Source organism: Myripristis murdjan, chromosome 4 (assembly GCF_902150065.1).
Source record: "Myripristis murdjan chromosome 4, fMyrMur1.1, whole genome shotgun sequence".
Lineage (NCBI taxonomy): Eukaryota > Metazoa > Chordata > Actinopteri > Holocentriformes > Holocentridae > Myripristis > Myripristis murdjan.
In genome coordinates this window covers 8,367,375-8,383,004 of record NC_043983.1, presented here as the reverse complement: position 1 = coordinate 8,383,004, position 15,630 = coordinate 8,367,375, and the positions used below count along the sequence as shown (strand labels likewise).

At 42.8% G+C, this 15,630-nt stretch overlaps 1 protein-coding gene across 3 annotated transcripts in view; it reads left to right on the top strand.

Annotated features, from left to right (window-relative positions):
- pex5la (peroxisomal biogenesis factor 5-like a) overlaps positions 1 to 15,630 on the top strand; it is a 56,611-nt gene that overhangs the window by 36,110 nt on the left and 4,871 nt on the right. For all 3 annotated transcript variants that reach the window (XM_030050273.1, XM_030050272.1, XM_030050274.1), the window contains 6 exons: positions 4,237 to 4,353; positions 5,956 to 6,099; positions 7,847 to 7,917; positions 9,707 to 9,925; positions 12,397 to 12,562; positions 15,127 to 15,284. In XM_030050273.1, coding sequence (XP_029906133.1) covers positions 4,237 to 4,353; positions 5,956 to 6,099; positions 7,847 to 7,917; positions 9,707 to 9,925; positions 12,397 to 12,562; positions 15,127 to 15,284 — 875 coding nt within the window. The remainder of the gene's footprint in view (positions 1 to 4,236; positions 4,354 to 5,955; positions 6,100 to 7,846; positions 7,918 to 9,706; positions 9,926 to 12,396; positions 12,563 to 15,126; positions 15,285 to 15,630) is intronic.

Sequence of the window (15,630 nt, the reverse complement as noted above, 5' to 3'; positions counted from 1 at the left end):
TCCATTCATGTGAAAAATCCACCTACGGTCTCCTCCTGTTGTACACCTTGACATGATTTTAGTGAACCACCATCTACTCAGCAACCAAATGTTGAGAAACACATTTGATAGCTTTGTGATGCAGTTTAATCAAAAGTATTTCTTATTTGTATATAACTATATATACTGATTGAGTTAAACAAGTCATCAGTGTGCTGTTAGGTCAATCCTACTTTATTAAGTCTACATTTACATTCTACATCGAAGAGAACCACAGGCATCTTTTTTTCTTATAATCATCTTTTTGTATTTCTCAAACTTGCCTGATTTCACCAGGATAAACAAGACTTTCAAATATCAGTGGGATCTGTATCAATATTTGGTGCAGGATATGCAAGTTATAACCCACATGCCACATGCCACAGTTTCATGTTTGTTTCATGTTTTTTGTTTGTTTTTTGTTGTTGTTTTGCAGTTACATTAAGCTGAATATGTGGTCACGTGTGGTCCGTCTGTGAGCCACACATGGGTCATAGACATATTTGCTAGTGTGAGGGCTGGTGAGGGGCACTGCCATTCCCTGGCTACACTGTTTTTCATTTACCAGTGGCAGCTTACTTTGGCAAGAGTCTGCAGTGAGCGGCATTGGGAGGATTGCGTCTTTGAAATGGAGGGAAAAGTGTGGGCGTGTAGGCACAACAAGGCTAAGTGAACTTTCTTGTAAGGCGAGTAGGAGTGGGCTTTTTGAATATTCTTGAATGAAAATGAGACAAACTAAATGTTTTCACCCTGCTGTGCTACTTTTTTTTTGTCCATGTTGCATGAATGACAACACTACTGCTCACACCGAGGAAATTCAGCAGGGGATCCGGCATACCTGCTGGCAGTGTTTAAAATGTGCTAAGTGCTGTCCAGCCAGTCCACTGCAGGCATCCGCTGGCATGCTAATGGAGCGGACCCATGATTATTTGAGGGGTGTGGCGGCAAGTGTACCGTTTCCTTTTTTGCCATGGTCACTGTAATGTCTGAACAGGAATACCAAGTTCCTTTTGCCAGTCTTTGAAAATGTTTCGTACTGTTCCATGGCTCCTTATGTGGTGCTCACACGCATGGAAAGAAAATACAGCCTTCACTATTACTGTGCGCATGCAAATGTCACGACTCATTTTACAGCGAAGATACAAGGGGCGATGGGACACACTTACATAATAGCAGGTCTAGCATGCTCTTTGTTCACTCAGCAGTCAGTTTGGATGTAGTCCTAACAGGGGCAAGTGTCACTGAATGAAATATTACTGCATTTCTAATTGCCTCTCTCAATGTGGCTGTAATTTTCATCGCCCTGGGTATGAGCTTCTCTAATCATAATGTTAAATATAGTTGCCAGCACAGTCAGTGTTATCTCATTAAGATGGGCTGTCTTCTACGTTCATTATTATTATTATTATTCTCATCATTATTATTATTAATAATACTATTAATGATTAATTTATTTATTTGCTTTATGCAGAGTGCTCTACAGGAGGCACTTAAAAAGCAATAAAGGGTGAAATTCATAAAGAGAAGTGAAAAATAAAAAGCACAAGTGGATCAGAATAGGTCTGACCTCCCACTGAATGAACACTGATGCATCGATGAGAGGACTGAAACTATTTCTATATGTGACAAGCTACGTGAAAACATAAACCTCCTGATATAATGCACTATATAGTACATCTATCTCCTCTACCTTACCACCCCTGCCACTACTTCCAATATCTCCAATGTGTTACCTCCATCTCAGTCACCCCCATATTGCAGTAGCTGACAGAGCCAGTGGTGAGGTCTCACCTCAAGATCTGATAGGCAATCTGTCTGAGAGTCAGCAGCCTGCAATTACCTGCCATGTCTCACCATCAGGGGCCAAACTATGGCCTTCATGTCAATCACAAGCCTCTGAGATTAGGATATGCGGAGACCCCTGTCATATATAGACATTCACACACACACACACACACGCAAACACACACACTCCCCCTGCAGTGCCAAGGCGCCCACTTACTGTACACACTCCTGTCATGTACAGATGAATTCCTGGAGGACTCAGTAAGTCACATGGTGGTGTTCCGCTCTCTTCTATATTATTCTTCCTGGTTTGCACTACCTCTGACAGGAAGACAGCCACAAATCAGAGTCAGCCAGGCAAAAAAAAAAAAAAAAAAACTCCACTGTAGCAACTGGGTGGAATGCGTCTCATACATGAAAAACAGGCACAAGTTTAAATGTATTGATCGTGACAGCGCTGTCTGCCGAGAGCAAGGGCACTGCTCACAAGGAACTGTGTTCCCATTTTTACCATGATGAGGAGATATGGAGAGGAGAGGAAACGAAGGAGAATCTCTCTGCATGTCTCTCTGCATTGTCATACCGCTGTGTATTGAAGACTCAACAATCCATCTCAAGATCACTCAGCATTAATCATTTAGAATGATGGGATGGCATGGCACAATATTTCACTCCCAGCCATTACTGAAATACACTGGAGTGGATAGCAGTAAGCATTTATCAAGATCCATTCTTCCAAATTAGTTTTTGTAACCAAAAACAATGTGTGTTGTCAGCGAAGATGTATTGCCTCTCATAGATGTAAAGCTTCCTCAAGAGTGTGTGCGTGTGTGTGTTTGTGTGTGAGTGGGTGGGTGGGGAAGGGTTAGGCAGGTTCTAATGAGAGTTAATACATATAATTTCATAAACTTCAGTTGCAATAAAAAACATGAAAAATGTCTTTTTGGAAAGCTCATTATGCTATTTATGGGTAGTGGTGGAAATCGCCCCACCCATGAAGGACCAAACACACCTTCAGTTCAGCTTAAAACACTAAAATCACCAAGATTGAGAGTTTAGCTTACAGATTTAATTTCCTGCATTTTCCACAACACCAGCCTGATGCTATCACAACAAACAAAATAGCCACAGAAGAAAATTGTTAATTCATATTCTGACAGTGTCTTGCATTTATAATGTCAAGTTGCTCTGCACCCCTCCCCTGCCTGTGCCCCGTCCTCTCGTCTGGTTCATTCACAGTGTTCATCTGATCATTTGATCAGGTCAAGATTTTAGGGCCCTTGCTTTCGCCTGGTTAACCTGATTACGTTTAGAGAAGAGACAAGCCCGCCTCAGTTAATGCAAATCGACCGTCCAGCTCGATGCAATTCACAGAGGAGCAATTTTCAGCATTCTGAGGGAAAACAACCTCCAAACAAGAGTGAATTTGCTCCATGTGATTAGGACAGCCATTTATGCACCACAGACTTTTTCAGACACTTTCTGCACTTTTGATCACTGAAGTGTAGAGCAACTTCTGGCAGCAGTTTGATTGGGAGGCTGGAAATGTGCAGTCTTTCATTCAAAGAGCTGCTTGGCGAGTAATCATCTCTCCTGTCCTGATTACTAGCTTTTCATTGGCCTGATGAATAATTGTCAGCAGTGACAGTGACAGTGACACACAGTGATTGAAACTGCCTGCAGCGGTTGTCTCTGTCAGTTGAACTCGCAGCAGTATTAGCAGAAAGATTTATCTACCACCTGCTTCCAGTCTGAGCATGAATGCATACTTATAATGGATGGAAAATATAATATATTATTCAGTTTGTATGCAAATTCACTGTGAGCGATTTGACACCCTTGTACTACAACAACAGTAATATTTGATTTTCACTGAAGTGATGTCGTTAAACCAGAAGTTATGCACCATGTGACGGCTTATATGTGGTTCTTGTTTGAAAATTTCATTCTATAGCCCTCAGTCAGCTACCACAGGGGAAATTAAAAGTTCCATATGCCATTCCTGTAGGTAAAATACAAACCTCTTAACCTCGCCGTGATGCTCGATAGATGGCTTCATCTCACAGTACAGTCTCCAACACCCGCAGCTTTTGTCCTCCATGATAACACCAGCTGCATTTCAGTGAGTTGACTGAAACACCAGCAAACAGCAGTTAAATCGTCAAGCTAATAGAAAGTTTGGGTTTTGCCTCAACTTGCAATCGTGATGAGTCATCAGAAGTGTGCAGCCCATACATTACACAGCCAGCCAAGTGAGCCGGACAGACGTGACATTTCCAAGTGCAGGAGGATGGGAAATTAAGAGCGCCATGGGTCTACTGTGTACTAATCATTCCCTCACTTCTCTTTCCCTCCCTCCCTCCTCCAACCCATCCATCTCCTCCTGTCCATTCACACACCCGCTGTGTCCTGCTCCCTCGCTGTTGTCTGCAGTCAGATACGGAGTTCTGGGATAAGATGCAGGCGGAGTGGGAGGAGCTCGCGCGACGAAACTGGCTGACGGAGAACGAGCAGGCCCAGATCCCCTCCTCTGTCTCGCCGCACGAGAAGGTCACTATTCACAGTCACTATCACTTTGATTAGCGAGTACAAGAAATGTCTTTGAATTTGTTTTTGTGACACTGACTCAGAGAGATAATGACAGCTCATGAACAACAATTGTTCTAAAATAAGAGATTCTGTTTGACAAAGTGCTACCTACTATTGAAAAATGATTAATGACACACAGCTAAATAAATTATTGCGTTTGGCAATGCTGCACTGGGTGATATTTTAATGTAAAAATACATTTGTTTTATCAGCCCACATCACAAATTGGTGCTTAAAGGTGCACTATGCAAAAGTCCATACGGTGAGGTCCTTTAGATTCAGCTGACAGAAACGCTGAGTAAGCACATAGTCTATTAGTAAGTCAGACCAGCGATGAGAATTATGTAGGCTCAACACCAATTATGTGCTTGATCCACATTTTTGCTAGGGGTCCTCACTCAGCAGTTTTTCATAGCACACCTTTAATCAGAATATCCTGTCCCATTCCCACAAATTGAGCAGATTTGTCCTATTTGTCCAAATGAAATTCTGGTGTTGGACATGCACTCACTGTCCACACGGAAAGTGGCGGATCAAAACTTAAGAGCCAAACACAAACTCTGGAGAAAGTTGGACTCACCAGACTTAGATCCTTTATCTCTCTCATCCCCTTCGGTATAAAATGATTACAGCCCTTCTGTTTGCAATTTTCTGACAGCACATTACATGATTTCTGGGTACTGAAGTTAGAATGTCTCAGTCGGCTGCTCCTTGTCAACACAAAGTTGCCTTGTGCAACTTTAAAGTGACAAATAGAATTCAAGTCCACGGCATCTGTTTTGAATGATGGCTTTGAGGTAATGACTTTCTCTCCTGAAATGGTTGTGAAATGCGCTGTGGAATCTAATTTTGCATAAATATTTCCAAAGATCTTTTTTTTTTTTTTTTTGTCTGTGGTGGTGTATATGTAAGGCAAGCCCGTTCTTTACTGAGGGATTGCTTTCAAGTTGCTAATATTTTATGCCTACAAGGACAATGATAGATAATGCATGACTTGCCTGTACAACATAGGAGTCACATGTTCTTCATTTAGTTTGTGGATCATTATTGTAAAACATTGATTACCATTTGAGAGTAATTGTGCATGACAGTAACATGATGAATCTTTGGGAGCTATGAAAGATATAAGATCATGATTATGTATCCACCACAGTGGTTTTGAGAGCATATGGCTGAGCTATATGCTACCCGTTAGCTGACCTTCTTATATAAGAAAATCATAAGAGATCAGACTTGTGGGCTTTCTGGTTGTTCCCAGTGCAGAGTGAGTTCTTAAAGAAAAAGCTGTTTCAAAGTCATGCCGTTCAGAGCCAGGCAACAACGCACCAGGGTAATCACAGTTTGAAAATGCAAAGTTTAACATTTAAAGAGAACAGACAAACCCTGGGGAGCTTAGCCCAGGTTTGATGTGAAGCAGAAAAGATCAATTCCTGCTGCCGGAGGTTTGCTTGAGTATACAACTGCAGAGGACGGCTGCCCAGTGTCGCGTATGAATATGGAGGGAGGAAAACTGACATCGCCAGTGTGCCTGTTTTAATGTTTTTGTTGTTGCTCTGATGACAGGGTTACTACTTCCACACGGATAACCCCTATAAGGACTTGCCCAATGCGTTTGAAGAGGGACTGAAGAAATCGAGAGAGGGAGATTTGCCAAACGCTGTGCTTCTGCTGGAAGCTGCTATTTTGCAGGACCCGCATGATTCAGAGGTGAATGGACATAAACACACAAACACATTCAAACAGTCCCTCGTGTATAATCAAGGGAATTTACTGTGAAGATATTCTTAATTACAGCAGTGACCTGGGGGTGCAGTTGCAAGGAGGAAAGAGGGTTGACTAATACTACCAGTATTAATGTCGTCCTGCACTGATCAGCTCAAGTGGAGCATTTGGGTTTCCAGTGCCTTGCTCACAGGCACTTCAGTGGCTGTTGTTGACGCAGGGGAAAACATTAGTAAGCCAGCTGGAGAGTTCAAAACAGTGACAGGAGTCCGTTTCTCCAAACTTCAGCCACGCTAATGCCACCATACTCATTAGGCCACACCCACACACGCCATAAGCATTTCTTGTCTGTGAATGCACACACACACACACACACACACACACACACACACACACACACACACACACACACAGTAGCAACTAATAAGTGAGCACTCCTATACCCAGCCAGGGAGAAAAAGCCTCTCTGGCCACAGGCTGAATGAAGTAGATTCAGGCAGCACAAAGAGGCTGGATGCTGATTTCCTGCAGAGGGTAGGGGAGCCGTTTTCTTCTCTTTTTTTCAGTAAATAGAGTTGTTTACTGTAGCAAAAAATACTCTGCCTGTTCATGTTCCCAATGAGAATTTCCATTTGCCCAGTGGGCTGAGTAATAGCTCATTTTGCAGGTTTGTCTCCTTCATGTATTGAAAAGAAGTGACCTCTTTGCAGCCTCAGAGAGCAAAGCCTTCATACAAAGTACTTGCGGAATCCCCTGAATATACAGAAATGTGCTGGTTATTCCGCAGAGGGGATTATCCCGGGGTGTATGGAACTAATACGATTCCAAAATTCCTCCTAGGGCGCTTAGGGGCTTATTGCCCCGCTGTGAAGACCTCGGAATCATTCATAAATAATTTCCCCTCCTCATTTCCACTCATTCAAGAACTGATGTGTGGTTTTGCCGTCTTAGCCTATCACTAATTGTGCCAAAGAGTGAAACAAAACATCATCTGCAGAGATTAGCGTAGGCACAGGTCACTAAGCGTGCCCTCCCAGAGAAAGAAAATGTAATCTCTGACTTGGATTTTCAAGTCGTATCTGCCCACCCACAGTCCAGTCAGGAGTGGGTTTCTTTGCCTGGACAATGCTGGCTTCACATTCAACTGCCATGACTCTCCACCTACATTCATGATTTCCTGAACAATAACTATGGCGGCATTCATTATCAGGTGAACTTGGTCTGCTGCCAAAGAATGACAAGTCGTCACCTCAATTATCATTTCACTTCTCGACAGAGTAATGGCTTTATGCCGGTGACTCACGTGTGGTAGATAATTCATCGCTTTCTGTTGCTTGGATGAATCAAACATCTTAAGGGTATCCAAGGATGAACAATGAAAAATGATTAGGGATGTTGAAGCCTTTTTAGGTTAGAGCTCCATGTTAATCGCTGTGCTGATATCAAACGTAATTGCATGTGTCCCTATTTGACCTATTAAATCACGTTTTTACATTTGGGGGAGTTTGGACTGTTTAACTGTACCTGGTCTCCTCACTGGCAACAGTCCTTATGTGCTGGAACTGAGTCTGTGCCTGACAGACGGTGCTGAGCTGTGCATCTGGGAGATAATACCTTTTGCTTGAGTTACAGCCTCTTAGAAGTCTCTATGAGACTCTTGCATTGTCTAATAGAGGATGCGGAGTCCAGGATTCAACCCTGTTGTTTTCTGTTACCTATTGTTTCCCTGCAGGCCTGGCAAGTGTTGGGGACCACCCAGGCTGAAAATGAGAACGAGCAGGCAGCAATTGTCTCCCTCCAGAGGTAAGGAGAAGAAACACCATGCTGTCCCGGCTGCAGCTTATACAGTAGGTCGCTCACGTGACGGAGCGATCAGTTCAGTTGTCATTCCTTGGAGGTTATATGTTTGCAAATGTTCAAAAAATAAGGTGAAAATCATCTGTGAGAGCTCCACTTTACACAAGACCAAAACAGCAAAACTCAAAATTCTGTAGTGATTCTAAAGATTCGAGAAAGTTTTATTTCAAAAGACACAAGCACCTCAACCCTCACATGGCAAGCTCGCTTCCTCAGCTTCTCAAACCTGTGATTGGAGGGAAAGATTCTGAGGCTATTCCCTTAAAATAGAGACACCCCACATGGGTGATGATTGCAAAGGGCCAGGGGTGGCCAGACACCACATGGGGAGTTGGCCCATTGAAACTCAGCTGTCATAGCTCCACCGAAGCCGTGGATGGGATGAACAGCACCTCTGTCTAGCTGTGAAATCTGGCAACTAAATGCAAAACCGAAGGGAGAGCGATTCCCAATCAAGCCATTCAGCGGATAGAGAGAGTTTCCCTGCCATCTCATGAGGTGCAAACCCAGGATTATGCATTTTAGTTGATTTGATATAGAGTAGCTCCATCACGGACAGGAATGTATTTCTGTTAGGTGAGATTGGATGTTTAACACACTATTTTTGAACAATAATATGCAGCATTGCAGAGTGCATTTGACTACCCGGCTTGAATATTATATTGAAAATAAACATCCAGTCTTGTTTGGCTAATATGTCTATTTTTGTCTCATGCAAAGACACCTGGCTCAGCTTTGGCTTTATAACAATCAGTTCTTGATCACTTTTGATGCTCAAAAACATGTGGGTTTAGCTTCCATAGCTCTGTGGGGGGAAAAAAGTGAAATAAACAAAAACAAAAAGCATTCTCTGAAGTGCTATTGGATGCACTCCAGCAACTGAAGAGGCAAAAGTTGGACTGATGTGTGTGTGTTTTTCTTTTTTTTATTTTGTGATGGGCAGCCAATGCTATTCTGATTTCCAGCAAATTGGGTGCCATCACTGGGAAAACAGAGTGGTCTTGTCACCCTATTGTGCTTCAGGGAAATGTGAATTAGTGGAATTTTTCCATTTTTTGGACCTTGTTTGCAGCACATGATAAGGGCTTTGCACAAAAAACATTTCCCTGTTAAGTGTGCTGTGCACTTTAGTGGCCTAGGAGTCAAACTGCACCCAAATTTATATAATCGTCACCTATAGCATATTCCAGTTTGGAGCCCAGTTTGACTCAAATAATTTGTTTTGACTTGGATTATGTGAGGGTTTAAGGAAGTTGGCATGTTGGCTGTAGTAAATCTGTCTTGAACATTATCTTGATGAAGGCTAAATCTTGTTTTGGCCTCTTCTCTAGTCTCTTAACTAATCCATGTTCCTCATCCCACATACTGCAGCTCTACAGTCTTCTCCTCTCTCCAATTACAAAGGACTGTGTAGCTCTTAATGGCAATGATCCACATGATATAACCAGTGATATAACTCTGGACAGTTACCAATGGCATTTTCTCTAAAAGCAAAACCCAAATCCAAATCATCTGTCTCCGCTGCTTATGGCAGAATATAAACCTGCAGTGCTGCCGCTGAGGCAGAGCAGGAGAGCTGCAGCCCATCCAACGTGACCCACAGATCATTAGCTGCTGCCTGATGTTTCTTTGCCCTGGCCTATCCCAATTAATGCCCATCAAATCTAGATTTCCCTTTGAAGTACACACCTTCCTCCAACTCTCTTCTCCCGTCCCCTTCCCTGTCTCCATCCAGGTGTTTGGAGCTCCACCCCAACAACCTCCCGGCTCTCATGGGCCTGGCAGTGAGCCTCACCAACACAGGCATGCGTCAGGACGCCTGTGAGGCCCTGCTGCGCTGGCTACGCCATAACCCCAAGTACAAGCACCTGCTAAAGGGCAAGACCCACCTGACGGCATCTCCAAACTCCCAACGTCGGATGTCCCGCGTCTCCAACATGGGCAAATATGAAAGGTAGAGGCTCCCAACTGAGTAGGCAGCATGGCTGGTCACACCCACATAAATGTATGAAGTGTTGCTTAAAATGCGGGAGGGAGTTGGTTCTGGTAGTACAGTCCTCAATATAGAGCCCCTATTACCAATCAGATTTTTTTTTTTTTTTTTACTCATATTCTGTTTGTTTATTTGTTTGTTTGTAATTTCGAAAAAAAAAAAAAATCTAAAAAACGGAGCAAATTCACTTGATGTCTTTCAAAACATTGACAAGCAAATTGGCATGAAATTACCCCAAAATGATCTGAAAATTAAAAAAAAAAAAATTGAGAAAAAAAAAACAAGAAAATGACCTGAAAATATGTACAAAAAGTAAGAAATTATCCCCCCCAAAAAACTCTGAAAATTAGTGGTAAAAAACAGTAAAGAAAAATTGCAAGAAAATTACCTGAACATTAGAAAAAAAAAAAATTACAACAAAAATAGAAAATTTGAAAAAAAAAAAAAAAAATCAGTAAGGAATGAGAAGAGTGCTCTCAGTAGAATGCAGATTTCCACCAGGCATATCCCCCTTTCCTGGACTATAGGCTGCCCTATGTGATGAGAAAAACAGCAGCATAATTGTATTGTCAAAGGCTTTTAATATTATAAATTAACTTACTAAATGATTCAAATGTAATGCAAAACAGTGTAGAAACTATACTGTAAAACTCCCAAAGCCTCTCAAGTTTAGCTGTTTCTCTCTGCATCTGTTTCATTTGGAGACATTTGTGACATTTTCAAATTAAAATAACACAATTCACCATATTACTACTATGGTCTACTGCCAGCTTACACATTTATTTTGTACAGTCATGAGACATCAGGCTATGGAACTTATTTTAACCTCCCACTTTGACACTTTTTATGCCTTTTCTGGCATAATTTATGGGCATACTTGTCCATGTGATGAGATTGAAGCCTGTTTCACAGCTGCTCACTGATGTGATCTTGCTCATTATCTGACCCCCCCCCCCCCCCCCCCCCCCCCAAAAAAAAGTGTTCCTATCAGTCATTTGGACTCCAAAAGGTGTAAAAATAAGGCCCATGTTTAAGAAATACCATAATTATCTTTTAGGAGCATGGAGCTGTTTTTTCAAGTGATTTCAAAGAATCTAAGCACAGAATGGGCCAGACAAAACAAAGGTGTTGACACTTGGGAGCTATCAACAGTCAGTTGTAAGTGAAATGTCTTGTTCAAGGGTAACCTGGTGAGGAAGTGGAGTGCAATGTTCATTCACTTTCAGTCCTCAGATTGTCCAAGGGGATTTATCTTCATTCTTGAAAGCTGTGCCACTGTTAGTAGCAGGGTCAGCCCTCAGTGTTTGACAGGAGAGGCGCGAGGGGCTGAACAGTGTGAGTCACCAGCATCCCTGAGCTTGTCAGTCAGTGTCAAATCTCAAACCCTAGATATCTGTTTTCCCTCTAATTCATTGCCACTGTCAGAAAAGTTGCTAATGTATTAAATTAATAAGGGAAGCAGTATGGCTACAGTAAGTTTTTGAGCCTTTCATCCTTTTCTAACCCTGCCCAGTATCCCTGCCTGGCTGACAGACATATGATACATCATGCACTATTTTGCTGCACACTGTATATTTTAGAGTCTAATTTGTTTCACTGCAATAGCTATTACTCCACTGTCAGTGACAGGCAAAGTTATTTCAAGGTCTCTCAGCCACAGTTAGCAAAGGTGTAATTTCATTGCCAGGACAGCAAGCGTGCAGCTACATGGATTGATCTCATCAAACCACTCTTATTGTCATTAAAAAAAAAAAAAAAAAAAAAAAAACAGACCGCAGCACTATCTTAAGCCAAAAAAAATTAGGTTGCCAGCTATATCAGATTGGAAAGGCCTAATTCTGCTCCCTGTAAAGCCCCATTTTATCAAATATAATCAATCGTCTAGTCAATGTGAAGAGATACAGGTGCAGCTCAGTTGCTCTGTCTTGCCCTTTCTAATCCATGCAGAATGTGCCGATTTGTTTTTGCACACCACCCTGCTCTCTCTCTCTCTCTCTCTCTCTCTCTCTCTCTCTCTCTCTCTCTCTCTCTCTCTCTCTTTCTCTCTCTCTCTCTCTCTCTCTCCTCACTCATCCCTTTATTCCGCTTCTTCTTTTTACATCTTACTTTCTGTCCTTTTTTTCCTTACCCTCCTGCACTTCTCTCTCGGTCCCTCATTGTTTCCCTCTCTTTTTCTCTCTCTCTCTCTGTCCCTCTCTTGTTCTCTTATTCTCTGTGGGGCGAATGAATGAGGGTTGACATGCAGTACAGTGCACAGCATCGTCTCAGTCATATTCATAGACTGTCTCAAGGGCGCTATCTCTGTGTGCCAGCGTCTCAGCAGCCCTGTGTCACACTAATCTGTCCCTATCTCACTCTGTGTGTGTGTGTGTGTCTGTGTGTGTGTGTGTGTGTGTGTGTGTGTGTGTGTGTGTGTGTGCGCGCGTCTACAGCTCCCTGCTACCCGAGGTCAAAGAGCTCTTCTTGGAAGCAGCTCAGCACAACTCTGACACCATCGACCCGGACCTGCAGACGGGCCTCGGGGTGCTGTATAACCTCAGCGCAGAGTTCAACAAAGCTGTGGAGGCCTTCAACGCTGCCCTGTCGGTGCGGCCTGAGGTAGAGACTCCCACACATGCATCAGCACAAGGCTGCCAAACAGGGCCGTGAGTTTTTGGCTCAATAAAAAGTCAAATCACTAGTTGGTATGATTTAATTCAGTACAAGTTTGTAATCACACAATTTAAAGTTTATTAAAAAACACTCAAAATAAGTTGCAATTCATTGTAAGTAAGTATGTTAAGTAAGTACGTAAGTTTATTCACAGAGCACATTTAAACGCAAGTAAGCTCACGCCAACCAAAATGCCGTACAAAGGACATTAAATACAAAATTAACAGTGAAAAATAAATGAATCAGCAACAACAATCTAAGGTCAGATCTAAGAGACCAAGGAGCTGAGGGCCAGTGAATAATGTCTGTGATATAACGTTGGGCCTGACCATTGAGAGCCTTGAATGCAATCAACAAGATCTTAAACTGAATCCTAAAATGGACAGGAGGCCAATGAAGACCTGTTAGGGCTGGGGTGCCTTTTAGTACCAGTCAGCATCCTTGCAGCTGCATTTTGGACCATCTCCAGGGGAGAGGATGAGGATTCGAGTATTCTGTTAGATCACCACAATCTTTGGTCTTTCTTTTTTAAATTGTGAATGATCTCAATCAAAGTATTTCATATCAATTCATGCTGAAGTCAGACAAATTTATCATATTTCTCTTAGTAGATCAGCGAGGTGGAATCAGCAGAATAACTGATTCATGGACAACCCTCATTCTGCTTCTCATGCTTGAAAAAAAGTATTTCTCAATTTTTGTTATTTTGGGAAAGTAAAGTTCAGGTTTCTACTTGGACAGGTCCTCCTCCTGTCCTGTGTGTCTCTCATCAAAGCAGACTCTTTCCAAGCAAAGTACATATTGGCTGCTATCAGTAAAAAGTTGTTGTGAGGTGTCAGATGGCTTTGCATGGTCATTTTGATAGTGATCCTTTGAAACCTGAGTAAATTTATTTGATTATGTACTGTAAAATTACCCCCAAAATATATGCATACATATAAAATAAAATAAAATAAAACAACACCCTCCCAAATAAATAAATGAATAAATGAAAAGAAATAAAGTGAATTTTGTTAAGGTGAAATTAAACCTTTCAAAATAAAAGCCTGCCCACAAGCCCCTGGGATTCAGAGGGTTAGTATACAGTATTTGCCACAGTCCCTGCTCTCACTGCAGGAGTGGGCTACACTGTATATGGGAAGTGCTGTGATTATCAGCCCTTCTTAGACTAGACACTCAAGTAGCACAAATCACCATCAGCCATGCAGATTTGTCACCAAATGCCTTGGGATCAACATATTAACATTGTTCCCCATTTTCCGAAAAAGCTGCTAAATTTGTCGCGAGTCACCAAGGGGGTCTGAGAAGTGGCTAAATCCAGCGACAAAGTTGCCAAGTTGGCAGCAGTGGCGCTGCCTCTGAGGAAGGCATGACTAAAATCTGCTAAAAACACGCACACATATGGACACACACAAAACCCCTGATCTGACACACACCAACTCCTCCCATGCCAACACGCACAGAGCAGCCACGAAGCCCTGAAGCACACAGAGAGAAGGCGTTCTCAAGGGAAAGCTCATGCAAGCAGATGCAGCGAGGCACGTCAGACTGTCACACTAATATCTGAAGCATGGCTCTGCGCTATCTGGCCTGATGAACTCTTGACTGGCACTGTCGCACGTGATCTCGCAAAAGCTTGCATGTACGCGTACTTGTGTGAATGCACATAGACTGAAACAGGCACACACTGAACACACACAAACCTGCGCACCTACTGTACATCAATATGCACACACACTCATAAACAGAATCACAGATTTCCTCTTCTTCCGCTGCTGTACCTCCTTCATGCAAATCAGTCTGTATCCTTCCAGCACTGTCCCAGGCCAGTAGGCATATTACTCACTGGTAAATCCAACCCCCCCACATTTGACTTGGTAATATCTGCTCCCCTGCTGGAAAAATAGCTCTGAACACAAAGGGAGATAATGATAGCCTGCTGCTAGGCTTAGCTGAAGATGAAGGCTCCCTATACTGTAGCAGACCATGACCTCTGTATGTGCCTGTCTATCTCCAGGTGGGAAACACAGCCAAGGACACCCTGTGTGATGTAACTGAGCTCTCCTCAAATGATCCTTCCAATTGTTAGGTTAGTTTATTACGGGGAGCGGCAGTGCTCCGGAGCACTTCCCAGTAATTTGTGCATCCAGAAGATAGAAAATTATTGCTTGCTCTTTTAAAAATTGCTTTGTCATGGTGTCACCGCGGATACAAGGCCGACTGTTGAGTAGTGGCCCAGATTGTTCATCTCATAACTTCTGCGTAAGCGGCACTGCTGACTGTTTGTTCAGGGTTTCTATATATGTTGCAACAGCAGAGGAAGGGGTCAAAACTACAACAATATATAAGATATAATATTCCTGTGTCAGACAGTTTATGTAAGAAGTGTTAGGTAAAGGTTTTTTTTTCTAGTAGCACAATCAAGTGTAGGTAGAGGAGGTAGAGGAGAGGCCGTTCACCCTCTGGCAGTGTTCACCTCCCCCCCAACCCTCCACTCTGCCTCCTTGCAGGACTACTTGTTGTGGAACCGGCTGGGGGCCACACTGGCAAATGGGGACAGGAGCGAAGAGGCAGTGGAGGCCTACACCCGAGCCCTGGAGCTCCAGCCGGGGTTTATCAGGTCCCGCTACAACCTGGGCATCAGCTGTATCAACCTGGGGGCACACAGGTAGGTGACTGCTTGCCTGGGGCTGTAGGAGACCCTGGGACAAAGCTCTTGTAAACTCCAGTAAGGTAGAGTGTTTTAGGGTGGTATCCTTGAAGAGGAGTCAGAAGGGGTGAAAGTGGTAAATGACGAGGTATCATGGATTTTAGTCGTATATGCACAAGTAATGAAAGAAAATCTCAGCCTAAAACACAGTAAAATCGAAAATAGAAACATTAGCTGTAGAAAAATAGCACCAGAAACAAAATGTAAGTCACCAGTCTTTAATTTAAACAGTGTTTAAATTCATACGTGTCCTTACCCATATAGTTGTATTTGCTACTCTACCTCTGACCTTCAGCTCCTTCCT